The sequence below is a fragment of the Podarcis liolepis genome (genome assembly GCF_965112155.1).
Source record: "Podarcis liolepis genome assembly, chromosome: 8".
NCBI classification, from domain to species: Eukaryota; Metazoa; Chordata; class Lepidosauria; order Squamata; family Lacertidae; genus Podarcis; species Podarcis liolepis.
In genome coordinates, this window is record NC_139560.1 from 45,558,202 (window position 1) to 45,586,180 (window position 27,979).

Here is a 27,979-nt window from a genome sequence, read left to right on the forward strand (position 1 = left end):
TCTTTTCCTTCATCTCAACCCACAAAATGTATTGGGTCAGCCTTGCATGCACAGAATCCCTTGTGACCTAAGCACATAAGGAGTAGGGATGGACACAGCCCTGATCTCTTCCCTCACCCCCTGTCCCTACAATTATTCCACATGTTCTTGGGTGGAACAATATCAGTTTTAAAGAAGTTCTGTAATGGCCCAAATTCTAACAAATGTCAAAATAAACGGCAAAGGGGAAGGGGAACAGAAAGAGAAGATAGAGAGAGCTACCGCGCTCAAGTCCTAGTTATGTGGGCACCTGGTTCGCCACTGTGAGAACAGTGCTAGACTAGATGTGCCTCTGGTCTGATCCAGCAGAGTTCTTAGATGTTCACATGTAAAGCCTGGCCTGTACATGGGGATGACGGTGGAAACGGGTGCAAACAGGGCTGCAGATCAGAAGAGGGCAGTGGCTTAAAAAATAAGGTTGGGAAGATGAAAAGGGGGGTTAATAGTAGCTTAGTGGGAAGCGAGGGGATTAATGTGGGGAGAGTGGCAGAGGAGTTGGTGAGCAAGGGGGCAGAGCCTTTTGCCAAGGCATGCCAGTGGCATAATCATTTCCAGGGAAGAAACAACATGCATACACTCTGTTTACTTATAGTTACCTCCGTAAAGGAGCATTTTCCTCAATATCTTCTAAAGTCTCCAGTGAAGACCTTTGGGAAATCAACCGACGTCTGTGAAGGGAAGGGAAAAAAGAACAATTAAATACTAAAACCATATGCAATTTATTGCCCCAACCTAGACAAATAATAACACACTTTTTTAAACAAAACTGAGCTGAACTGGGCTAATTTAAAATAACAATATAGAATAAAACTTTTCTGCTTCTTAGTTTCCTTCACACTTCTCTTCACCATAAACAAGGCTGTCATGCAAGAGAAGTTATACTGCAAGATCTCAAATGATCTCGGGCAAATATTCACTACTTCAAACCCCCAGTTTGTTCTAAGTGTTTTAAAAGTAAACACTTGTGCCCAGATATCAGTCTGTAGATCTGTATATGCACAGTAAAAAGGTAAAGGGACTCCTGACCATTAGGTCCAGTCGTGACCAACTCTGGGGTTGCGGCGCTCATCTCACTTTATTGGCCGAGGGAGCCAGCGTACAGCTTCCAGGTCATGCGGCCAGACTAAGCTGCTTCTGGCGAACCAGAGCTGCGCACAGAAACGCCGTTTACCTTCCCGCCGGAGCGGTACCTATTTATCTACTTGCACTTTGAAGTGCTTTTGAACTGCTAGGTTGGCAGGAGCAGGGACTGAGCAACGGGAGCTCACCCCATTGCAGGGATTCGAACCGCCGACCTTCTGATCAGCAAGCCCTAGGCTCTGTGGTTTAACCCACAGCACCACCCGCATCCGTATATGCACAGTACATGCCATATAAAAACCAGTTCTCCTGTCTTCAGGCTTTTCAAACTGCTACTGAGGTTTTTCCTATGCAACCTGTATTAGGTGGGCAACCTGCAGCCCAGGGCTCAAATGTGGCCCCTGACATCATTTTCTGTGGAATGCAATGTCTTCTTAAACTTTCATCTGAGTTTCTTCCTTCCTTCCTGTTTGTTTCCTCCTTGTTTGTCCTGGTTTTTAAGATCATAAGATCAGGATCATAAGATCCTGGATCAGGCCAACCATCCTTCTAGTCCAGCATTCTCTTCTCACAGTTGCCAACCAGATGTCTCTGGGAAGGCTGCAAACAGACCCGAGTACAACAGTACTCTTCCCACTTGCAGAATTATTTACACCAGGAAACAAGATGCCCTTTTCTGTTGTATGAGAAAAAAATATTTCCCTTTACGACTCTGGAATCTCAAACTCAGCAGCAGCTTACAGCCCTGGGGCCCAATTATGACCCCTTGCAGGTTGCCAGGTGAAAGAGCTGTCAATCACTATCTTCAGCTCACATTGCTCGCCTTCCTGCTCCCTATATGTCCTCTATGCTTCCGTATGATGAAGCAGAAGCAACAACAAAAAGACCAGGGGGAAAAATGGAGAGAGGAAGGTGGCCACATCACAGAGGAGACAAGAAGAAAGGGAAGGGGAAGCTGTGGTGGCGAGGGTGAGGGGACGTGAATGAAAGGAAGTAAGATCTTCCTTGGAAACGAGGCGATGACTCAATATTTTTTAAGCATACATGCTTAAACTTCAGTAATTTGAGGGGGGAAATGCAGCAAGATAAAATCAATTCTAGAAAAAAAACGAGTATCATACAATGAACATACAATAGATAGTATCAGATTGCATAATCAAAACAAAAGAAGAACTATAATCAGATTGCCTAGGAGGGAAGTTGGAGAGACTTAGAAGTTTGTTATCTCTTGCAGAAGAATCAAAAGGTATTACCACATTTCAGACAGCATAAATAGCTTCCTGTTAACAGGGTTATACAAATAAGACTACACTAATTATTAGATATTTATATACACACAAATACACATGCACAGAAATACAGCTAATGCCATCTCTTCCATTATCTGCATTAGTGATTTGATTTGTTTACAGCTAACTTGGAATCTCTGGAACATTATTCTATTTTATCTCTTCCTGGTACTGAGGATTTTCTGTTATGTTCTTAAACTTCTTTATTCTTTTGTTTTGGTAACTGCTTTGGGGATCTTTGTTAGAGCTGAAAGAAGGTTTGTAAATATTTAAAACCACAATACATTCATGGAGGAGTAACAATAAATAAACCATTAAAATTTTAGAATGCACAAGCCCCAAAAGTTGAGGGGGAATAATGACATCTTGTACACCTATTGTGTTGTTCAAAATCATAGCCTGCCAGCTACAACATGTATATCAATTCTTTGCCAATGCAAATTCACCTGTGATGTCATTTGAATTGGATTTGTAATGTTTAAAAACAAAAACAGAATTGGGTTCATACACTTCTCTGCATTTTGTTGTGGCACTAACCTTGTGTTTAGGGTTTTAAATAACTGACTACACACACACACACACACACACACACACTCATTAAGAACATCTAGTGCTAATTTTATTCTGATGTAAGATTTCTTACCAAAGACCTTAGTCACTGGCTATACTAGCTCACTGGAAGGACAGATTCTGAAGCTGAGGCTCCAATACTTTGGCCACCTCATGAGAAGAGAAGACTCCCTGGAAAAGACCCTGACGTTGGGAAAGATTGAGGGCACAAGGTAGAAGGGGACGACAGAGGATGAGATGGTTGGACAGTGTTCTCGAAGCTACTAACATGAGTTTGACCAAACTGCGGGAGGCAGTGGAAGACAGGAGTGCCTGGCGTGCTCTGGTCCATGTGATCACTAAGAGTCGGACACGATTAAACAACTAAACAGCAACAGTGCTAGCTGGGCTAATGGGAGTTGGGATCCAACAACATCTGGAGGGCATTGTGTTGGCTATCCCTGGTGTAAGATGAAGCCTGCCAAATTCAGACACAGCCCACTGGGACGTTCTAATGGGAACAGAACAAGAATTCATTTCAGCAGGACTTACACAGAAACATTTTCTGGTCTTGGTTTACTGCACGGATGAGGAACCTTTTGCCCTCCAGATGTTGCTAAACTAGAACTCCTATCATCCTTGGCCATTGGCCATGCTTGCTAGGGTTAATGGGAGTTGTAGTCCATCTGGTTCCTTGCTTTAGTGAATAGCTAGCCTGCAGAAGAGTTGTGGGAAACTCAACATCTTTTTTGTTTTTAAATAAAGCAGGTTTAACAGACGTTCTGAAGAAGAAGATATCAAAAGACCTGTTCTTATTCATGACTACAGTAACAGCGCATTAATCATGCAGCTCCATCTAGAGCAATTTATTTCTGGATGCATTTAGCCTTTGGCTCATCCCCTTGTTGGCTTAGAAGAATACATTATTCTTTTATACAAGGGAGCTTCTCATCCAGCATTTCATACTGTCTCTCCACCTATAAGCATACAAATGCATCTTCCCCAAAGGATGATGTCATTGAATTTTTAACCTGAGGTCTATTTTTAGTGCTATGCTTTTGAGCTCTAAAAAAATTCTTCAGTGACCTAGCAACTGATGAAAACTGTGATAGTAGAGAAAGAGCTCCCAAAATACATGAAATTAAGACTCCCTGGCAGTCAAATGCTTTGGTTTCATCCCCTGCCCATGCTAACAGCCTTCTCTCCTCACTTGGTTGGTGAGGAAAATTAACATTTTTTACCCTCTTTGAAAAAGGAATAGAGTCTCTCTCTCTCTCTCTCTCTCTCTTATTATGGTGGTGAGGACAAGAAAATACAAGGCAGCACAGTGTGACAATACAAACATGAATGGTAGTGGAAAGGCCCCCTCAGCAGCACTCCTCTTTGGCTCAAAAAAATTAACTGCCATGAATTATGTTTTGTTGGCTTATGGTTTGTTTGGAGGAACAGGATGGGTTTTATTCTTCTGGTCTGTTCATAGCATTTGATTTTTTTAATTTTTGTTGTTGTTTTCAATGAGTGCTTCCCAGAAAAGTGCCGCAGAAATATTTAATTAATAATAATAATTTAATGTATTTATTTATTACAGTGGTACCTCGGGTTAAGTACTTAATTTGTTCCGGAGGTCCGTTCTTAACCTGAAACTGTTCTTAACCTGAAGCACCACTTTAGCTAATGGGGCCTCCTGCTGCTGCCGCGCCGCTGGAGCACGATTTCTGTTCTCATCGGGAAGCAAAGTTCTTAACCTGAGGTACTATTTCTGGGTTAGCAGAGCCTGTAACCTGAAGCGTATGTAACCTGAAGCATATGTAACCCGAGGTACCACTGTATTTATATTTTAAAAGTCTATCTGCTATATGCAATACTATTCAACACAGTGTTTTTAATGCATGTTTTCCATGTCTCAGCCACTGGTGTGACCAAAAAGGGGCAGCTGCTGAAGAGGTGGAAAATTAAGCCTGACATTTGTTTTTACAACTTGCTGCATTCTGTTTACAGACACTTACTCACAGGGCCATTTTTCTCACACTCTGGAAATTCCTGTTTTCTTATATCATATCATGGATTGTTGTGCTCTTTGTAAATCAGAGCTTTTATTGCTTTTATTTTGAAAACTGCTGCTGTTTTATCCTAGATTATGTAACAGACTAACAGCATCATTCTAACCAAGGCTACTCAGAAGCAAGTCTTACTAAATTCAACAGGGGTTAGGTGGGATTAGAATTTTAGCCTACTATACTGAAAAGCCAGAATGTGAAACAACATATCTTTTACTGCTGTTTTGCACTAAATAATCCATTAAATAAATCAACATTACAGCTAAGAGCCAGCAAGGCAAATTCCAATGAAATCTTGGATAAATGAGATGATAAGTCACTGCCTCATACACAATGCTGTAAAAAGTAGGATTAACATTGACCCACCTCACAGAAATTGTGAGCTTCTGGGCTTGTCCACATGGTAACTGGGTAATGGTAACAACAACTTGACAATACAATGTGAACAACTAGTTGCCTACTAGCTCATGTGGTGCTGCCTACCCTTCCGAATTCCCTCCTGTTATATTTTAGACAGGCGCTGTCCCTGTTGCCTTTTCAGCGCCTAGTGAAGACCTTCCTCTTTCAACAAACCTTTTAACTGGAGATCCTTATCCCACAGTCTGCATCTGTATTGGTTCTATTTTAATTGTTTTTTAATATAAGGAATTGTTTTTAAATGTTTGTCTTGGGTTGTATGCAATGTAGCACTAAGTAACTGATTCCACTGCTGCACAGATTTACGCTTGTGCCATGTTTACGGGGAAGACCCCAGAGTACACAACAAAGAAAGAAGCCTCCTCTGTGAAGAGTGCAAAACACTGCTTGTATAGCCCTACCACATGCACACAAGACCAAATCCGTCAAAAGGTTAAGCAGCAGAAGATCTGCCAGCGCATCAACGTGCTCCATTGTAGGGAAGGAATGGAGAACATCCCAAGAGTCACAATCTTCATGGAGATGTGAAAACACTAAAGAAAAGAGTTTTAGTGGCAGCCAAGATAGATCTACTCCATTTATCAGGAGTTACCGTATTTTTTGCTCTATAAGACTCACCTTTTCCCTCCTAAAAAGTAAGGGGAAATGTGTGTACGTCTTATGGAGTGTATGCAGGCTGCGCAGCTATCCCAGAAGCTAGAACAGCAAGAGGGATTGCTGCTTTTGCTGCGCAGTGATCCCTCTTGCTGTTCTGGCTTCTGAGATTCAGAATATTTTTTTCTTGTTTTCCTCCTCCAAAAACTAGGTGTGTCTTATGGTCTGGAGAGAAAAATACAGTAATTCCTCTTTAGCCATGATAGTGCAAGACTGTGCCACCAAAGTATCTAAAGTAGAAGCACAGATACAGCTGCACATGGAAGAACAACACCTTTCTTGCCCCTTTAATGTAATTAATTTTGTATGTGAAAACAACTGCCGTTTTAAGCCACACAACTGGGGCGTAGATCTGACCCCTGCCTCCTGAACAGCATATTCCATGCCCTAGTCTCAAGCAGAAGAAACAGAAGCAAAGAAAAAAGGAGCACTTGTTCCAGTCAAATTAACTGCATTACATGAACTACACAAAAGGGCAAGAGGTTCATTAAAATGTGTCACAAAAACAACACTTCAAGGGCTCTTTCAACACATACATGGGAGCTTTGCTGCAAAGAAGAAAGAATGTTTGAACAATAAAAGCACTGTTTACTAGGATTATGCCTATAAAGCATAGTTTCATTGCTGCAGTTGCCATATCTCACTGAAGGAGTGATTCATTGGCAGCCCAGCCCAGCAGAAGTCGCAGAGTGTGCATCATTAACAGCAACTTTAAAAAATAAATGCCCAGTGTTTTAAAAATGCCTACCAATGTGCTGTAAATTCTATTCTATCCTTTTCCCTTAATGACAAAACCAAAGTGTTTTATGCATTTTATTTTTGGGAATATAAAGTGAACAGTATTCACTGATTACCAGTGGTATTTAGTCACCCATACGTGCCTCTAGTTTCACAAGAATTATAACTGTTTGTACAATTCCTCAACCAAATAACTCACAACGTACGGTAAGTTACAAAAAGCAAACCTCAGGTCTCCTCGGATGAGCAGCGGGATCCTCCAGCATATCTCCATTCTGCCAATTATCCCAGATCTGGACATCCTAACCCCAGGACTGGAACTGTCTGGTTACATATCCCTCCTGCATCTCTCCCAGGGCCATAGCAGCAGAAGAGATGGTGAGTAAAGCGGGACCCTTGGACTCCGCAGCTCCAGGACCCAACTAGCTGCACACAAGGCTACTCTGGAGGAGAAGCACATGGGAAACACCTGCTAAGATCAGGGCCTGACCAAGAACCAGGAGGGTGTGGAGTCTCCAGATCCTTCTTAAGTGCCATGTCTGAGCTGCTTAATTGTTGAAGCAACAGCTCTTAATCCAATCTCCAGCCTGCCTGATCAGGGAAATGGACAAGAAGGTTGTGCCATTTGTGCCTTGTTAGCTACTGCAAGTACTAAACTTCTCAGCCTGCTCTACACAAAGCCAAGTATATGAAAATACTGCACTGTCTGGATCTTCAAAAACTGTTCACTCTACTCCTGCCAATATGCTCAAAGAAATGCTGCAGAGTTGTTCAGAAAGATTACCTAAGTAAGCATCAGGAAATGTCAACAGGGAGAAATGATTTCAAGTCGGTCATGTGCCTATAATTAGGCTACATTATTGAGAACAAGCTGCAACATGGATGAAGATAAAGAAAGACTTCTATGAGAAAGGGACAAAGGATATGAACATTGATCCCTGTTTTGTTTTTAATCACTTGTTGACTATGTGCCAAACGAATCCTGCTATACAATGAACAGGACTTTCCATTCACTAGAAATGATAAATCAAACTACTTTGTCCTAAAGCAGTGTGATATGATCAGGTTAACATGGAACAAAAGCTTCCCTTGTCCTTTTATTTAAGTTTTGTTTTGTCTCCAGTGTTCTCAGATTAAATCACAAATTTTCCATACACACACACACACACACACACACACACACACACGGCTTCATCTTGGTGTTTTTTTTTAATGGTATGGTAGATAGCCACAAGCTACATTCACACTCCAATTTATTCTGTTTCACTGCCGTTACCCTAACTGCTATTTTGCGCAATTTATTTGAGCTTTCAGCTGACGTAAAAGCAACTTCCGGAAAACTAATGGAATTTAACGGAATATAGCACTAGTTTAATGCTTATTTCCATGCTATTTGATTTCAGAAAAAATCTGCTTGCAGCTTCTGAAACTTAGAAAAATCGCATGAGGCAAACTTTCCCGCCTTTGTGATGAGCTGTGGGGCGGCACAATGGCGCATGCCGCACTCGTGGTTCACACTTTTTTCTTTGTCTGATGAGGAAGTGTGTGCCAGTGTTTCAGCATAGAAAGTCATGCCAAGCAGGTACAGCCTGGAAGAATGGCAGAAAGTAGAGGAAGAGGGACAGCACGGAGGAATGACATGTGTGAATGATATTTATCACAACATGGCAGAATAGCATTTGAGATGTGGTGGAACAGGCAGACACAGCGTAAAAGGAACTTTAGAAAGCAGGCTGGAAGCACTAGCTTTATAATCATTTAAACTACAGTGGTACCTAAGGTTACATACGCTTCAGGTTACAGACTCTGCTAACTCGGAAGTAGTACCTCAGGTTAAGAACTTTGCTTCAGGATGGGAACAGAAATCGTGCAGCAGTGGCACAGTGGCAGCATGAGGCCCCATTAGCTAAAGTGGTACCTCAGGTTAGGAACAGTTTCAGGTTAAGAACGGACCTCCAGAACAGGTTAAGAACGGACCTCCAGAACAAATTAAGTTCTTAACCTGGGGTACCACTGTAATGCAATAAATTCCACGTGTGAATGAAGCAAACAGTCTGACAGTCCGGTAGGGGTAAGCAAGGATCCCCTTTGGCAACCAGCAAAGCAAGCTATTGTAAATTAGGAGAGAGCTGGTCCTTTTCTTCTTTTATGCTCACATTAAGTCACACTTGGCCAACACAGCTGTAAGCTCCTGTTACTCAAGAGCCTATAAGTTGGTATATCTGCACATGTGCACATTGCTACCCCTTTTATGAAAGGTGGTATGAAAAAAATGTCCCAATACAATTTCTGTTTGTCTCTTCCAAGTCAAAAAATTGAAGAGCATCCTGACCCCAACACCACACCCACTGTTATGGTCTCCCTTTATCATTCTTACAGCTATCTACCAGCACAACTTTGCTCCCTGAGCTATTCAGGACAATACAACTGTATCTTCCAAAATCTGGTGCTGTGGCAAGATGTTAGCAGCCAGTATTACAGATATTGAGTCCTGGGTTGAGGGGCTCACAGAGCTAGTATCACATAGGCACAAGGACCAGTGGAAGTTCCACTTCAGCCTGCTATAATGGGGATAGTTTGACCAGCGCTTAGTACAATTTCCACAAGACTCTTTTTAAGTCCTAGCCTTGAAAAACATAAGAAAATATCTCCTACCACACATTTAAAAAGTGCTTTGTTACTGCAGAACTGTTTACAAGGATGCTGGCACTGGCCTTTCATGCCAACATGAAAGCATCTTTCACTGAAAGATAATCCATAAAGAACGCTGAACTTTTCAAAGAGATCTGAGTAGAAACGAAGAGGGAAAAGGTCACTTTTAAGAATTATACATTTGTTTTTGTCCTTTGAAGCAGACAAAGATGCTGGTAGCTACTTCCAGTTTTTCCTCCCCCCAAACTGCAGTGGGTATTATATATCCACTATATAAATGAGTTCCACCTCCTATTTCTGCTTTTAACAGAAGAGATTCAACTTTGTGCCTTTTAAAGATAACAACAACAACAACAACAACACTGAAAATAAAGCTGAAATGGCAATGGTGTTCACATCATTCCACCAGTGCAAGATGGATTCATTGTACAAAGACAGCAAAAGTGCATTTGGTTCATTCCTTCTTCCTACTTGTACATACACTTCTGTTTAATCCTCTTCAAAGTTTTAAGACAATTCTGTAAAATACAGCTTTGTAGTGCTATAGTCCTGAACAGTTTTTTCACTGGTATCAGTTAGAATTTTGCAGATGAAACACAAGGACTTCCAGAAACTAAAACTTGAGCTATGACCACTAAAACGTCTCAAGTGCTACAAACATAGAGCACTTATTTATTTTACTTATAAACCACTTTTCACCTATATAGTCATAAAGCACAAACCTCCTAGAAAACTGTAAGCCACTGAACACAGCTATAGCTCACAGGCAGGATGTAAAGACTTTTCTGTGACTATTGTGATGCGGAGAGGGGATACTATGAAAAGAAAACAGAATTGCTGTACAGAAATAAGGAAGAAGATTGGGTTAACAAAATAAAACCACCATTCCAGTGATCCCCATTGAAGAACTTGAAGAAAAGTAGGCGGAGAGAGGTCTCTTACACCTCCACATAATCCTCAATGTGTTCTGATTCAAAACAGTAGATACTGGGAATGATGAGAAGGATGCATTTTTTTAGCCTTCCTCAAAGTAAATGTACTCACCTTTAGCATTCTCATGTTTATATATGTCATTTGAGATTAAGGACAATGGGCATGATGCAGGACACTGCAAAGGACTGGCTATTCCCTGTTCTCCTAGTTATTACCAATAAATGAAAGACTGGTGGACTGGATCCAGACAGTATCTGTTCATTACCAACTTAAATCTTGATACGAACCACTAGGTTTAAATGACTACAGACGCTTAGTGTTGTCTGATTACACAGGAATTATTTGGTTAAACATTGTTGTTGTTGTTGTTTAGTCGTTTAGTCGTGTCCGACTCTTCGTGACCCCATGGACCAGAGCACACCAGGCACTCCTGTCTTCCACTGCCTCCCGCAGTTGGGTCAAACTCATGCTGGTAACTTCGAGAACACTATCCAACCATCTTGTCCTCTGTCGTCCCCTTCTCCTTGTGCCCTCCATCTTTCCCAACATCAGGGTCTTTTCCAGGGAGTCTTCTCTTCTCATGAGGTGGCTAAAGTATTGGAGCCTCAGCTTCACAATCTGTCCTTCCAGTGAGCAGTCAGGGCTGATTTCCTTAAGAATGGATAGGTTTGTTCTTCTTGCAGTCCATGGGACTCTCAAGAGTCTCCTCCAGCACCATAATTCAAAAGCATCAATTCTTCGGCGATCAGCCTTCTTTATAGTCCAGCTCTCACTTCCGTACATCACTACTGGGAAAATCATAGCTTTTACTATACGGATCTTTGTTGGCAAGGTGATGTCTCTGCTTTTTAAGATGCTGTCTAGGTTTGTCATTCCTTTTCTCCCAAGAAGCAGGCGTCTTTTAATTTCGTGGCTGCTGTCACCATCTGCAGTGATAATGGAGCCCAAGAAAGTAAAATCTCTCACTGCCTCCATTTCTTCCCCTTCTATTTGCCAGGAGGTGATGGGACCAGTGGCCATGATCTTCATTTTTTTGATGTTGAGCTTCAGACCATATTTTGCGCTCTCCTCTTTCACCCTCAATAAAAGGTTCTTTATTTACCCTCAATAAAAGGTTAAACATAGGGGACCCAAATATTCCCTTATTTTGTTAACTTAAGTAGATATGTTTTTTGAAAAAGAATATGAAAGCACGCTACAACAATCTCATCTGGTGAGTGAAGTCATCCTTATACTCACTTCTCAGGACTAATTCTAGTCATTATAATTTGATTTATACACATTACTAATGTAATGTATGTTCAAAGGCAGGCTGGACAGTGGTAAAATCATCTTATTACATGTTGGCGAGGAATAAGCAATGATTACTCTCTACAATTATACTGAGATAGCAATGACAGTGTTTACATCATTGTTTGGATGAGATTCCGTTTCTAAATTGGGAACAGAGCATCTCAAAACAATGCTGCATCGTTTTGTGTAGGTAGATCTGAGGTTTCCAAAATGAGCCTGCTAATCTATGAAAGAAATAAGTATATTTAAACCTACTATAAACAAGCTTGATTTGGAGATTAACAGCCCCTGAACTTGATTCAGCCTAGAGTTTACGTACACAACCGAGGAACAACCCTGAGGCTGCAGTGAGTTCAAAGTGAGATTGACTTGGGGCAAAGGAGTGGGGAACTGATCACAAGCTCCCTCACTTCAGCCACGCTGAAGTTCATCAAAAGACAAGCAAATATGGAAACAACAGCAGGATTATTCCATCTTGAAAACCAATTTCACGGTTCCAGAAAATTCAGACAATAATATAGTGAAGGATTAACATAGACCCCTCTCTCCCACCATGTAGATAGCCTCTATAATCAAGTGAGTCTTCCACATGAACAGTTGCAATCCCGCTGGGCTGCTCCCAACAGAATAATAAAAACATGACAAAACATCAAACATTAAAAACCTTCCCTAAACAGGACTGCCTTTAGATGCCTTCTAAAAGTCAGGTAGTTGTTTATTTCCTTGACATCTGATGGGAGGGGGTTCCACAGGGAGGGCACCACTACTGAGAAGGCCCTCTGCCTGGTTCCCTGTAACCTCACTTTTCGCAGTGAGGAAACCACCAAGAAGGTCCTTGGAGCTGGACCGCAGTGTCCAGGCTGAATGATGGGGGTGGAGACACTCCTTCAGGTATAGAGTGGTACCTTGGTTTACAAACTCACATAATCCATTCCAGAAGTCCATTCTTAAACCAAGGCATGCTTTCCCATAGATGCGGGGGCCTCAATTTACAAATGGAACACGCTCAACAGAAAGCGGAACATGTTTTGCTTCCAAGGCAAAGTTCACAAACCAAAACACCTACTTCCGGTGTTGCAGCATTCTTAATCCAAGTTGTTAATAAACTAAGCTGTTCTTAAAGTAAGGTACTATTGTAAAGAGGCCCAGTGTGTATTAATCTACCCTCCATCACTGCCCATATATTTTGAGGGAGAGAAATAATGTGAAATGAGCATCTACATGATTGGGTCCATAAAGTCAGGCCTACTTCTCAATGAAGGCTATTTGCATGATGAGGAGCAAAGGGTCATGTTGCTCAGTCAAATTATTTCAATACTGCCCCTGTGAACATGTGACTGTGGATGAACTGTAGATTCAGAGTTGGCGTGATGTCAGATCTGCCAGCTTATTGATTCATGTAGCTGTCAGCACCCTTCTTGCATTGGTGGGGAAATATTTTTATTTATTTACTTATTTTTATTCCAAAATGTAAGCCACTCTACATTCAAAAAAGTACCTAAGCAGTGTACAGAAACAGAATATAAAATATAATGCAGAACACAAAAAAAGTATTAAAACATATTTGCGTGTGTGGACAGGGGGTCAGTTTGGATCAGCTTGCTTTTGTTTTATTATGTATTTTGTGCTTTCAGTTTTGTATTTCCATGTTGTGAACCACTCCTATGATCTTTGGATGAAGGGTGGTATACAAATTTAATAAATAAAATCATAATGAAAATTTGAAGGAATAAACTAAATTGGAAAGCCATGGTAGAAGGCTTCCTTCACTTCTAAGGGAAGAGAAATCCAGGGAAAGCATGGTGTTAATAGTGCTCACAAAAATGATTTCCACAAATAGGACATGCAAGTAGATTACTTACAACAATTTGCACAAGTTAACTGGCAGATAGCACAGCCTAACTAGCTGTCTATTTATTATGGCCAAGTAACAAGTGTGGCCCCTTTTCCTTTTATGCATGTTGTAATATAATTTTCAGGTTTTGGTAGCCATCTGCAGAGATCAGAACACATCTCCAGATGCAGCTAGTAGCTTTTACTGTGTGATCATCTCAGTGCTGGCAACAACCCCCATAATCTTCATAGTTAAGAAATGGGATGTTTTGTCTTGACAGACCATCCTAATTGATAATTATGCATTTGCTCTGTCAATTTCTCTGTGCACTGATTAGCAATTCTCTTATCAGTGGATGCATATCTAGTCCTTCAGTTTATGAGACTCAGCAGAACTTTCTAACAAGCTGAAGCCTTAGAACCTCTCTGCACAAATGAACATTAGACAAAGGAATGTTTAAGCTGTACGGTCTTAATTCATACAACATTCTGTTTGCTTTCCTTTCCTTTCTCCCATTAATAGGTTTCTTTTTATTTGCTACCTAGATTCATAGATGCGCTTTCCCTTCCTGAAAGAAGGATACAAATAAAGATTTGGCTCACTCCCATCCCTCTTAATGTCTTTACAAGGTTTGCCTTCCTCAGGCAGCAAATTGTGAATTACACTGAGTCAGAGTATTATCAACCCTGAAGCACACCACTAAAGAAAAAATCTATACTTGGCAACTTCATTGCTGTCACAATATGCAATGAATTATGTGAGATTATAGTCTCTGAAATGCTTCCTGACTAAATGGACCTAAACTTGTATTTTTGTTTTACTAAACTAGACTGACAAAAGAAAGCATAAAATGTGGATGATAAAAGTTTTCAAGGGACGTGTACTTCAATCTTTTGGAAGATAGCAACATATGTTTTTATTTTTGACATTTTTCATTGTTAAATCTCGTCAAGTTGTTTTATGGGAAAGTGATTTGTAAATAAAATAAACAAATAAATAAATACAGAATTTCCCACTAACATTTACCCAGAGAATTTCCAAACCAGCACTATGCTTTCTGCACCTACTAAATTTGGGAGGCTGCCAATGCTGGGGTGGAAACAGCAGATAGATACAGTGGCTGGTGCTACATGTTATGACTATGTGTGCAGGCCATTTTCAACAGATTCCACATGCTGTTTGGAATGTGTACACCCATAACTCAAGATAAATTTCTGCTAATGCAATGTGGTTACTTAACCATTACAGATTGTTTATTTCTCATTCAGGGAAAAATTCTCAATTAATACTGTTTCAGAATGACAGCAAAGTGAAAAAGAAGATGAAGTTGAGAAGACATGGATATGGAAAGATTTTAAAAAATTGTCTCTGGAGGTTCCTAGAAATATGTACAAACTGGTATAGTGGAGTTCCATATGATTTGGTTTAACCTAACTAAGGTCTTTAACTGTGATGGTTAAGGTTTCAGAGGCCTGGTAGCAAATATGCTTTGCATTATGCGATCTCACTGCTTTGCATGTTTCAGGCATTTCTTATTTAACTTATTCAGCCTCAACAGGTTATAGTCTCGACCATGATGGTAAACCCATGCCTTGATTAAAAAACACATGCACACAGAAAAGTAAGTATCATGGGGAAACTAGGCTACAGCCCTTGTCCCAGAGGTGCTAGATTTCTATTTGCAGAATATTTTTTATGGAGGATCATTCAGTCTTGTGAGTTCCCAGATGTAGTCTGAAGTTGGTATAGTACAGGAAAAGAGTGTTACCACATCACCGAGAACTAGGTCTAGAGTCCTTGAAGATTCGTAGGATTGTACAATTTAACTATTATAGTTGTCTCTCCTGGACCTTCTACCATTGGATGATCCACTGTTGCAAGAGCAAGACTCCCCTCTTTCCAATTTCTCTACACCATGCATAATTTTGTATACCTTTATCATGGCCCCCTGCCCTTACCTACCTATTTTCTAAAGAAAAAGCCTTAAACACTATAGGGCACTGGTCTTTAGCTGATGGGAGAGGACCCACTTCTGGGTTACAGCCTGGTCTAAGGCGAGTCACAACAGCAGACCACCACAAAAATATATCACTTAAAAATTAAAGCAACAGGTCCCCAAATGCATGTTTGAGTTAAAGGTGGACCGTAATCTGAAAAAAAGGAAGGCTGCAGTTATAGGGGACTTGCTCCATTGCCCTGATCAATCTGATTGCTCTTTTCTGCAGATGCTTGCTTAACTTTGAAAGTAAATATCACTGATTTCAATGGAACTTGTTCCCAAGGAAGTGTGAACAACTGCAACCTGACAGCCTGGTTGGAAATCTGGACTGTCATGCCCTGTCTTGATGATGGTCTGGGCTAAGAGTCCTCTTTGCATCCCACCCTGAGCCTTAAAGAGATGAGGCAAATCTCAACCACAGCAAGAGCATAGGAGAAAGGTTGCCTGTGTCTAACTCCTTCTCTTCATCCTACTGCCCAATAGTCAGGGTAGGTGGGTAGGAGGGGGAGATGATATCAATTAAGATGGGGGGTGAAGAAGAGAGCAGCAGTAATATCTTTATTAACATGGTGTCTAATTAAATCAGGGACACTTTTTAAAAATGCATGGAAATGATTAATCAAAAGCTGCAACCCTAATTTAAAGTCTTTTCAGATAAATTATTAACATGGTGGCATTCATGGAAGGAAAGCTTTTACAGATAAAAAAACCACACAGAAGTACATGTGTGAAGTACAGGGCCCTCCATTTCAGATTCATTAACAGCCAACAAAAACCCAGGAACAGGAGTAGAAAACATAATCTGAAAATCAAGAGAGAATATAAAGAATTTACTAAATGGCACACCATTAAAATATGAGAGGCCTGAGAGATTAAAACTATTCACCGTTAGATACCCCTTTATTAAATTAGAGAGAAAACAGGCACTTCCGGGGGGGGGGGGAGGAACATGTCCCTTTTGCAATGACAAAAAACTATAAAAACTATTGCTAAAGAATATTCCTCAGACAGACCATGGCAATCAATAGAGTGCTGGGGCAAAGATGTACTTGAAATCCTAGGTGTATGGAATGTCAAATTTCTAAGCAAACAGAAAAACATTTATTTGTTTCCATCCATTCTAGGCAGTATTCAAAACTCCCATTGAGCTCTGGGCAGAGTAGTGCACCTAAGATTTCAGATTAAAACTGCGGAGTGAAAGGAAAGGAGGACCTTTTTCTGCCTCCTTACTGCCAGCTACTTTCTGAAGACTGGAGAAGAAGACCTCTTAAGAATATTAGGCAGAATGACTAGACCATGTGAAAAGTGAGCATAATATTTCATTTTCATTCATTTTCAGCTTTGTATTCTTGTTATTTAAAAAGTGCACATAGACATTCTGCTGTTGTGCCCATAACCTAAGTTTAAGTTGTCATTTAGCTCCTAGCTTTCGTATCTCAGTTTCTAACACTGATTATAGGTTCCTAAGGGTTGAAAACATCTGGCTTGAAAACCTTTATTGATGAAACTCAGGTGTTCAAATAGTTGTGACTACTCAGTAGGAAGGGAAAGGCAGTCTGGATATACTCAAAAGCACTCTTGCCTTCGTTGTAGCATCCCATGTTGCAGAGATGAGACAGGTTCTAAAGGCAGGACTTCAGAATTAAGCTCTAGCAGTGTCAGTGAAACAAAGCATCTTAAACTCCACTAAAACCATCTAAATGCACCCCGAATTTACAGTAAATTTACTGCAATTCCCCCCCTCCTTTCTTATACACAAAAACATCAACAGCTTTATTGGACGGGGGCTGTGTGCGTGTGTGTGTTTGGGGGGGGGGAGTAGGCTGGTAATTTTAGTTCTTGTGAACACATGCACAACTCAAACCTAAACCACACTAATTAAATATAATCTAGTATGTTAAATATAATCCAGTATGTAATTACCTAAACTGCTAACACAAACAGAAAAGACAAGGAACTCTGATTATAGCTTTACAGCATATTCAGAAGCTTTGTGAAAACAAAAATGCACAGTGCACCAGGTCTTGCATGATGTAGCCGGTCACAAAAAGTGACTGTATTACTTTGCTGATAATGGATGGAACAGATCCTACCAAAGATATCAATTCTTTCAACTGGAAGTTCAAATTGCAGGAACATTACAAGGTCAAAAAGCATACAGCGTAACAAATGACTGAAGAAAAACCGGCCCCTTTTCTTTCAATTCTCCCCTTCTTCTAATCCTCACATGGCTTCTCTTTGATAATGTCTATCTAAAGGCTCACCTTGAGTTGCATTAATGTCTTTCGGCAAGCAATTTCAGGGCTGCACCTACTCATCCTGCTGATAAGGCTTGTCTGCCTACAAGGCACCGCTTCCACATTTATAAGGGGCAAAAGGTTGCCCCTGAGTTGAGTATTTCTTGGGTTTATGCCAAGAATGTGCATACTTAATTATTCATTTTATATCTAAATCACTCAGAAAATTCAAACACAGTAAATGTAACTAGATAAAGTGACTAAGACTGAAAAATTAAGTTCATTAATCAATTTGACTCTCTGAAGAATGCAAAATGCTTGGTGGGGAATTTACTGCGAATGTATTATAAAAGTGCTCAGTGGACTACACGGGGGTAGTCACTTGAAACAGTCCCAAAAAGAGGAACTACATCCCCACGAAACAGAATAAGATTTGTGTCACATGTGTATATGCTAATTATAGGGGTGATACTGTTTTGCTTGTTTATTTTTTGTTATGTATTCTGTGTTTGTTATGTACTGAAGTTCTCACCCTGGGCCAGCAGGGGGATGCTGTAGATAGTTATGCAAATAAGGGATCGAAAGTGACGTTCAGCTTGCGTCGTGTAGGCGAGTCGGTTTGGCCAATCGTGGTTCCAGACGGGCAGTGGCAGTTGGTGAGAGCGGACTGGACTGAAGACTTGGACTTGCGAGTCGGTGAAGGGGCGATATCAGACAGAGCCGATCGGCAGACCTTAGTGACCCTTCTGGAGCACTACCGACAGATGGCATCTCTGAATTGACACTTGGCACGGGAATGGTGGCCTCCGCAGCCGGCACATTCCGGTTGGTCCTTGGACGTCTGTTGGAACTTCCTGCGCTCCCGCTTTGTCTGGTGCACGTCATCGTCTTCACTGGAGGATGCCTCATCACCGCTGGCCTCTTCATGATGCACTGGAACTGGCTTCCTAGCAAGACGCGGGCTGCTGGCCTTGTGGATCTCCTGGGTGGAGCGTTCGGCAGCTTCCGAAGCCACGGCCTCCTCAATGGCTTTCTGCAGTGTGAGGTCTGGCTTGGCGAGGAGACACCGTTGCAGATGGATGTCCCGGACCCCGCAGATGATTCGATCCATCAGGGCATCGTCTAAGTCTCGGAACTCGAAGTGCATTGCAGCCTGTCGGAGGGCGGCGGTGTAGTTGTTAATTGACTCCCCCTCTGCCTGGTTCCGGTGGCAGAACGCATGGCGGGCAGCAATCTTGGACGTGTAGTGGTTGCGGAGCTTCTCTTTAATCGTGTCCCACGGTGCTGCCTGGACTGCTACAGGCGCAACCAATGCTCGGGCCGTCTCGAACACCTCAGGCCCACAGAGGCTGAGGAATAGGCCCCGCTTACACTCCTGTGATACTTCCATCAGCTCGTTGGCTTGGAGGTAGCAGTCGAACCGAGCGAGGTAGGAGTCCCATGATTCAGAGGCTGGTGCAAATGGCGGTAGAGGCACAAGTGAAGCCATGAGTCCGATACCGATGTGGAGGCGATGGATGGAACACAGTGCTCTAGCCAGAACAGTGAGCTCTGAATTGGTTCTGTTCAGTGATTTCGCTCGGTGTTTCAGCTCAGTAATTCAGCTCCACTCAGAGGGTGGCTGCATCTGGCTGTGCTCTGTTGTCCATCCATCCCATCCTCGTCACCAGTGTTAGGTTGTGGGTGAACATATCAGACGACACAGCGATTCTTCAAACAGCTCTTGTTTATTCACAGGCCAGGACAGAACTGAACTGAAGGTTTCAGTCAGCCTGATTATATAGAGCTCCAGTACAATGTAACTGTAACAATTTTCTAAAACTATCCAATCACTAAACGTCACTTTCGATCCCTTATTTGCATAACTATCTACAGTATCCCCCTGCTGGCCCAGGGTGAGAACTTCAGTACATAACAGTGTTCTCATTTTGTATTTTTATTTTGTGAACGGTCCTGTGATCTTTAGAGAAAGGGTGGCTTACTAATAATACTACTAGAAATAATAGTAACGTGAGACCTGCCACATTTTTTTTTGCTGTGTAGTTCTCAGTGCCTAACAGTAAATGCTCCTTTTATGGGTTCCAAACTTAACTCTCCTCACTATACTCCATTCCATCACCCCTGTTTTCTTTCTTTTTTTCCAACTGATACTAAACAGCCAGTGACTACTGAGCATGCTCAGTCCTCATGGGCTTGTTTGTGGGCGGATATCCCCCACATATCTTTAAAATGTATTATTTAATACATTTGGGGTTCCCCAAATCATACTGACACCTCCCGCTTGTTTCACAGTAGCTCTGTTTTGGCCCATTTCAGTTGGTACTTAGCACCCTAGTTCACTATTAAAGGGAGTGATTAAATTCTTTGGAGTCTGATTCTTTTTTTTAAAAAAAAACAAAAACAAACTCCAAGTGGGAGGTAGTGCCATTTTAAAATAAACATTTCCACATCTCACATCAGAGACTTCTTTTAAGATGGTGCCCACTTCATCATGTGCATGTTTCGCCTAAAAACAAAGGAATAATCCTGTTTTCTTAAGAAGCGTTGTTTTTATTCACATACAAATCCTCACGGATTTAATCTACTGTATTCTAATTAATGACTAGAAAGTATGTTTGCCATTTCATCACAGTCAACTGATCTGTAAAATACAGTAAATAAGAATGGCAAGGGCTCGTCTCTGCAGGTACACTGATTCTAAGAGCAACCTGAAAGACAGCAAACAGGCCTCACCCTTCACTGATCTGAAGGCAACAACCTTTATTGTGAACTGGTCTACAATGCAAAACTTTCAGGGAAAGCATATCAACACTTTATGCAAAATATGAAATCCATTGTCTTCACTTCCTATTGGCATGTTATATTTATCTCGTGGCTTTAGAATTCAATAAATATTTCAGTCACCAAGAAATAAACTCTAGATGACACCTTGTTCCACAGTCTGCAACTGAAACATGTTGCTAAGGAAATGAGAAGTGGAGAAATTTTTACTTGGTATTTTGTTAGGATGTGGTGATTTTTTTAAAAAAGAACTATTTTCATGCAGTGTAAGAACTTAATTTGTATTCTGTGTCTGGTTCTGGGTTAGGAATCTAAATAAAACAGGAATCTAAATAAAAAAGGTTCACTATTTTGGGAAGACACCTTTGCTTGATTTCGGCCAAACAGAAGAAAATGTGAAGGGAAAACAAAAACTCAAGAGTCATTTACAATTTATATGTTTCACTTTGAAGTCTGTTGCTAGAATCACATAAGAACATGCTGAAGCCAAAGCAAACTAATATATCATCAGTATATTCTACTGGCATAGCTGGTTCTGTCAGGGGATTTCTCTATGAGCAGAAGGCTGTTCTCCCTCCATTTCCTATCCAAAAGTATGACTGTGAATGCTTCTTGCAGTCTAAGAATGACTAATTTGCATTATGCTTGGAAACTTCCAGTGCAGTGCAGTCTTAAGCATACAGTATTTAAGCAGAAGTCAGTCCCACACAGTTCTATGGGATTTTCTCACTTGTAAGTTTAGTAAGGATTTCCCTGCTACGAAAAACAAAGCAACAATTAGATAAAACAATGCCGAATGACATAAACATTCAAGTCTTGGAGAAATAGTGAAAGAAGTACCAGTAAAGAAAAGAAAATTTATGTAGATGTCACACTCCAGATACCACTTTTCTTTAGAAGGTAGCAAGTTCCAAAACAAAGCATGTAAAGAAACCAATATCCATGATGCATGACTACAGCTGGTATTTAGCTGATAATGCCTGAAGGAAAATATGCCATATATCACTTTAGACATGGAATGACACCAGAGATAGTAAACACAGAAGCATAGTTACTGTCAATAAAAAAACTACTGATGCTAGTCCAAAACAACAGGGAGTCATTTACAGAGAGTGAAATTCCCACAGTATAAATGATGCAATTTTGATTATAGACACTGACGGCAGGAAAGTAGGCATGAAGCTGAAATGCACTTTTCAAAAGTAAAAGTACAGCTGATGGCGGATTATTATTTTTAGTCCCTACAGATCAACAGTTAAGGTGGCAAAGTGTAAGCAGCAATAACCATTTGTAGCTGTTCTTGTAGCTCTTCTGGAAAGCACACAAGACATTCCACTGATTTCACCGGCACAATGCCGAACAGAAACCAGTATTTACAGCTAGACTAAATATTTGATGCCTTTCTGTAAACTGGGAACAAGGTCTGTTGCCCAAAGGAATTAATAAATAAAGGCATCCTCACTATGACAAAGGAGAGAAGCCATAATAAAAAAATGCACCTGTGCCACGTGAATTCCTATACAAGTGTACAAGATATAAATCTGCCTTCATGTGCCTCTGTAACAACAGTGCTTGAATGGATGAGGGCCAATAAACTGAAGCTCAATCCAGATAAGGCAGAGATAGAGAATGGTTTGGCTACCAGGGTAAATAATGTTCAACCAACTATGGGTGGGGTTGCACTCCCTTTGAAGGTACAAGCTTGTAGATTCAGGAAGGCGGATGTCTGCAATTATTACTGTCACTGGAGGTACAAGTGGCTGCTATGGCACAGAGCACCATCTACCAGCTATCTGGATTTTGATAACCTGGCTTCAGTCATCTATGCTAAGGCTTTTCAGACACTGCAGCTGGTGCAGAATTCAGCGGCCTAATTCTAACAAGGTAGTCTAAATGTATAATACCAGTTCTGGCCCAGATGCGTTGACATCCGCTATTCGAAGTGCTGTTTTAGCTATAGAACCCTAATCAGTTCCAGACTCCAGTACTTTACAGATCATCTCTTCCAGTATGAAGCTGTCCAGAACCTTAGGTTGTCATTGGAGGCCCCCCCCCCGCTCCCAGAAAAGGACTGTGGTTACAAAAGTTTGGGAATGCTTTTTCCAGGGAGGTCCACCTGGTGCCAACATTACTGTATTTACAGTGACATGCCATGACTTTCCTTCACTCCGAGGCATTTGGTTGTTATTTTCTCTCTCCTTCTGCTTGATTATTTTTGTCAGTTCACTGTTTTAATAATTGGCATAGCGGTGCAGTTGGGGAAGGAGGGGTAGGAGTTAGTTTATGATCACTTCTAGTTTTTTTTTACTAGTGCAATGTTTATATTTTACTAAATAAATAATAATAATTTTATGATAAGAACTGTAGCTTACTGACACTGTGTTGCCTTCTTATTCCTTGTATTCAGATCAGCCTGGACTGCTATCATGGCCCAGACACAATTATATGATTTCAATTGTAATGCTTGAATTGTCCTGCAGCAGCTGAACGCTTGCTCCACTGTTAATTGTTTTGTTAAGGTCTGATCATGTTCAAAGCATTTAGGGGAACGGGTTTGCTTAAAAACAATCAGCTATCCATGCAGGGTTGTCATTTGAAGCCTGTTATTTATTCATCAATCCCTGCCTACAAGACAGCTTTTTTAAAAAAAATCTTTTAAACAGGTAAACAGAATGCTTACACTTAAGCAAACATGCTGTAGCAGCTCCCTATTAACTAGAGATCAATGCTGGAGAATAGCAGAATGAGAGTGATGGGGCGGTGCATCAACTCATGAGTAATGCATGATAACAGCCGCGAATAAATGAAGGATTAAGATATCAGATTCAGAGACAGATCACAGTCAGAAGAAAATGCTGCTGATTAATAAATGCATATACATTACTTTACATCAGGGATGGAGAACCTGTGACAACGCAGATGTTATCAGGACATGCTGGCTGCAGGGCCACAGGTCCTGCTTTAGATTGTACTCCACCTCTTTTCCACCTCTACATTGCAGAGATGTTCACCCTACTTTATTTTTACTAAAATCCCCTGGAATGAAGAGGGTGTGCAAAGAAAAGGAATTTAGAGATCTCTGTGTAATATGCTAAAAAACCATTCTGACAGCTTATCAGAGGACAAAAGTGTGTGGGGGGGGGGTGAGAATGAGGTTCCCCAAACAACCTCTTTTAGCATACAAAGGTTGGACAACATGGTCTCTTGCAACATGGAAGATGTTCTACTTGTCATCTGAAACCAGCTTCTTGAGCAGAAAAGAAAGGTGGGGCTTGTTATGGCTCTAGGTGTAACTTCAAAAATTGGAAAACAGAAGGAGGGGCTGTCTAGTTTTAGCATTTTAGCATGCCTTTAAAGGCATTTCGGAGCAGCACACAAGAAAATCTCACCCCTCCAGAACAACACACATTTCCCAAAGTATTTACTTAAAAGCACAAGCCTTCAAGCCAAAACAAGCTACACCAACGTGGATTACATTTCTAGCAGGGCTACCTAGAAGATGTTTTGTGGGTGTCCCTTGCTCTGAACTGGTGACAGTGAGATGCTTATCCATCCTTGTGGAGTGACCATAAGCCCCCAGTCCTTTCAGTGGTCTGTGGCTTGACTTAACAGTGCACTGCTGTTTACTCTTACTCAGACTAAGTTCCACTGTGTTCAATGGAGCTAACTCCCAGACACTTGTATATAGGATGTAGTATTGTTCATTTTTTAAAACTTGGGGCAGAAACCAACAGACTAAAGAGCCAACGTGAAATGCTTCACTAAATTCAGTTAAAAGCATAAAAGATCCCAAAACATCCAAGTGACTATCAACATCAAAAACCTTGCACTGAATGGAAAAGCTTTACAATGCTTCAAAAAGTCGCTCGGGGCAGTTTCAGGCTCTGACAAGTTGCTAGATGGAGAAAGTTCTAATGTGTTTTGGTAGAGCACACATATGGTATTTGTAAAAAGAGCATCCTCCATTAACCCTAGAGAGCACTTTAGGATATTATGGTCAGACTTTGATCATAGGGAAAAAACGGCACAAAACAAGATGTTCCAGAACAATCCCAAATATTTGTTCAGTCGATGAAACTATCCCCAAAGCACCAACGGAATTCAGAACAGCCTCTTTGCACCAATGTCACCAAAGCTTATGTCAAAGCAAGGTGCCAGCAACTTACATGAGCAGGGAAGGGAGACTACTGTGAAGTAGCATTTGACTTAAGATGGAAAAAGATTTGCTTGTAAACTTTTGAGCACTGTTCCTATTTTTGTAAAAATGTTTGCATTTTAAATAAGAAAAGATCCATCTGTTTTATATTAAGTGCATAGGGTTTCAGTAGTATGGTAGTGAGCATGCCAAACAAGCAAACCATTTCCACAGAAAAGGATAGTATTCCTTGCCAAATGCATTTCTTAAACATTAGAATCATACTTCAAGGGTCGTGTAGTCCAACCGTCCGCCAATGAGCGAAATCCCCTGCTACAGTGGCCACTCAGTCTCTAACTTTGTACTGTAATAGGTATTTTCCTACCACCCAAGTTGTGTTTTTCTCACATCACCTCCTACTACTCCAAATTCTACGTATTCAAGAGATAGTGAAAAAAACTGCATTTGAAAAGGCAGTACACATCAAAAGTTCTCAGATAAGTGGGAATTTAATATAAATAAATAAGTTCTAAATAAATTACACAAGCTGGATCCCAAGTAAGTAAAGCAGAGTGCAACACCCAGAGAGGCATGGTGATGAAGTAAATTTGTAGATTAAGTCTAAGTTTACTAATATAACCGTTTAATGTTTATACACTGCCAGAAGCATGCAGGTTTTGCAAAGAACACAGAGGGGACAAGAGTCTGGTTCCTGCCTAGGAGGTTTCAGGTCTACATTTTGGAAGCTCTCCAGCAAGTGGCACACCGTGTGGCACACTCTGTACACTTCAGCAATTGATATCCATATCTCACAGAAGCATCTCACATCTGAACTCTATAGTTCTTCTGGTCCCTCACCTTAGTTCAGTACAAGAGAAGTATCGGCGAGGTCCTATATATATTTCCATTTCACAACAAACAAGGTCTTATAAATCTTTCTCCGTTCACACAGTGGATTAGATTCTCATAGAGAGACATACTGCGGGCAGAAGGGCCATAAAGAAAAGCAACTGTCTTACCATCCTGGCTGTAAGTACAGCAGTGTAATTAAAGGCGTTAATGAGTACTAATCCTTACTGTATGATCTTTGGTATGTGCTCGCCTAATCCCTTTACCCAGAGTTTTGACTACAGTTCAGCTACCTAATCATCTGAGCAGCCCAAACGCAGCTTTCACCAACATGGTGCCCTCCAGATGTTCTTTACTACTTGCACTGGCTGAGGCTAATGGGTGCTGCAGTCCAGAACATCTGGGAGGGTCACCTAGTTGGCAAAGGCTGTCCTAGTGCCTCTGAAACCACAGTCCAGAAGGAAGTGCCTTCGAGCATGCACAGAGTGCTTCCCCCACACCAATAATTCAACCGACCCCCATACATCTTAGATGAGGAGTGAACTTTTTTCAAGACCCCCTCAAACCCTGGCACTTCACTTCAGAAGGTGGAGGCCCTTTATTTTTAAGGAAATAATTCAAGTCCTTCGGCGGCAGGGAGTCCTGAAGGAACAAGAGAGAGAGAGAGAGAGAGAGAGAGAGAGAGAGAGAGAGAGAGAGATCCCGAGCCCCTTCTGGGTGTAGACGCGTGTGCCTCACTCACCGGGACCTCTGGAGCTCGAAGGCGCTGGTGCCCGCAGGGCCTTGCTCGAGGCAGCAATAGTTCTGCGGGACGGCTCTGGCGAAGGAGACGGGCAGGATTCCCTGAGTGAAAGAGTTGAGGCGACCTCTTGCGCCGCCCGCCGAGGGGGTCCCGCAGGAGCCCAGGAAGGCGGCGGCGACGGGCACCTGCACGGGAGCGAAGGCATCTTCGTCCTCATCCTCGTCCTCTTCCTGCTGCTGCTGCCCAGCCGCCCTCGAGGGGCTCGTGAGCCTGGCGCCGCCGCTGCAGGAGGCGCTGGGGTAAGCCTGCGGGGCGACGGGCTGGAAAGCGCCCAGGCTGTGGCGAGTCCTAGCGCTGCCGTTGCTGCAGGCTGCTGCTGCAGAAGCCACCCTCGCGGCCGCCAGTGCTGCAGCGCCGACGCCGCTCTGCTCGCCGCTGCCTCCTCCTCCGACGCCGCCCTCGTCGTCTTGCGGCACGGCGGGCCGCCCGTCCAGCGAGATGTTGGTGAGGAAAGAGAGCGCTGCCTGCCTGCGCCGGGGGTCCATGCGCGGCGGAGGCGGCGGCGGCTTCCTCAGGCAGGGCTCCAGCTGCTGGTGGAATGTGCCGCCGCCGCCGCCGTTGTTGGCACGAACTGGGCTGCTGCTGCCGCTGTTGGCGGCGGCAGGAGCAGCCGCCGCCGCCATTGTCTGTCGCGCCCGCCCGCCGCCGCCGCTGCCTCTCCCGCCCTCGGAGCGGGCAAGAGTGATAATCGCCGCGATAGGCACGAGCTCTCAGGCGGCGGGCGGAGGGTCAGCACCCGGCGGCAGGGCGGTGGAGTCGCAGCCGCGCAGCGGAGGGGAGTCGGGGCAGGCATGGCATGTTTCCCTCCTTCCTCTCGGCTGCCTGCATGGACAGCGCGCCCGACTTTGTACAGCAGCCGCCGCCTCCTCCTCCTCCTCTTCCTTCCCTCGCGTCCTTTTGCTCCAGCCTTTTTCTCTCTCCCCCCCCCCCGCCCTCCTTGGCCAAAGTTATTGGCTTTTATAGGTAACACTCGCCCCGCCAAGCGCTCGGCGCAACAACACAGCAATCACGTGTGGAAAACAGAAAGCTGGGAAGAAAAACAAAAGCTCCGGCCTGGAGGAGGAGGAGGAGGAGGAGGAGGAAAAAAGGGGGAGGAGGAAGAAGAAAGGAGGAGGAGGAGGAGGCTGAGTCCAAGTCTAAGGAAGCGCCTTCAACCTTTCTTTTTCTCTCTCTCTCCTCCCCCCCTCACCCGCTGCGTGTTTGGTAGGAGGAGATGTAGGGAAGGTGGAGTCTGCCTGTGTTGTGCCACAGCACATGGCCTTGAGGAGGTTACATTAACAGGAATAAAAAGGGCGGGCACCTAGGAGTTAATGGGGTGTAGAAACTCGTGGATTCCTCACAGGCCTCAGGGGGCCCTTCGTGAACAAGAGTGTGCGTGGATATGCCGCGTGGCGCATTTCCCTCCCCGAGATTGTTGAGGTCATGCTGCAGCTGCCCGTTTGACCACTAATTATGAGGGTTCCCTGAAGATCCACCCCCAACCTGAAGGCTCTGGTCCTAGTTAATAAACACCCTATCCAGAAGGTGCTGGGTGTTCTCTGTTTAGAAACGATTGCAGTGTTTCCCAAAGTGTGGTACGTGAAAGGGTTTCAAAGGGTACACAGCATTATTTATTTATTTATTTATTTATTTATTTTACTC

At 42.5% G+C, this 27,979-nt stretch overlaps 1 protein-coding gene across 2 annotated transcripts in view; it reads right to left on the reverse strand.

Moving 5' to 3' along the window:
- Positions 1 to 27,858, reverse strand: part of CABLES1 (Cdk5 and Abl enzyme substrate 1) — a 52,392-nt gene extending 24,534 nt beyond the window's left edge. For both annotated transcript variants that reach the window (XM_083517769.1, XM_083517768.1), the window contains exons 1-2: positions 26,279 to 27,858; positions 636 to 707 (exon numbers count right to left, since the gene is read on the reverse strand). In XM_083517769.1, the coding sequence (XP_083373895.1) occupies positions 636 to 707; positions 26,279 to 26,961 (755 nt within the window). In that variant the 5' untranslated portion in view covers positions 26,962 to 27,858. The remainder of the gene's footprint in view (positions 1 to 635; positions 708 to 26,278) is intronic.
- Between the last annotated feature and the right edge of the window lie 121 nt (positions 27,859 to 27,979).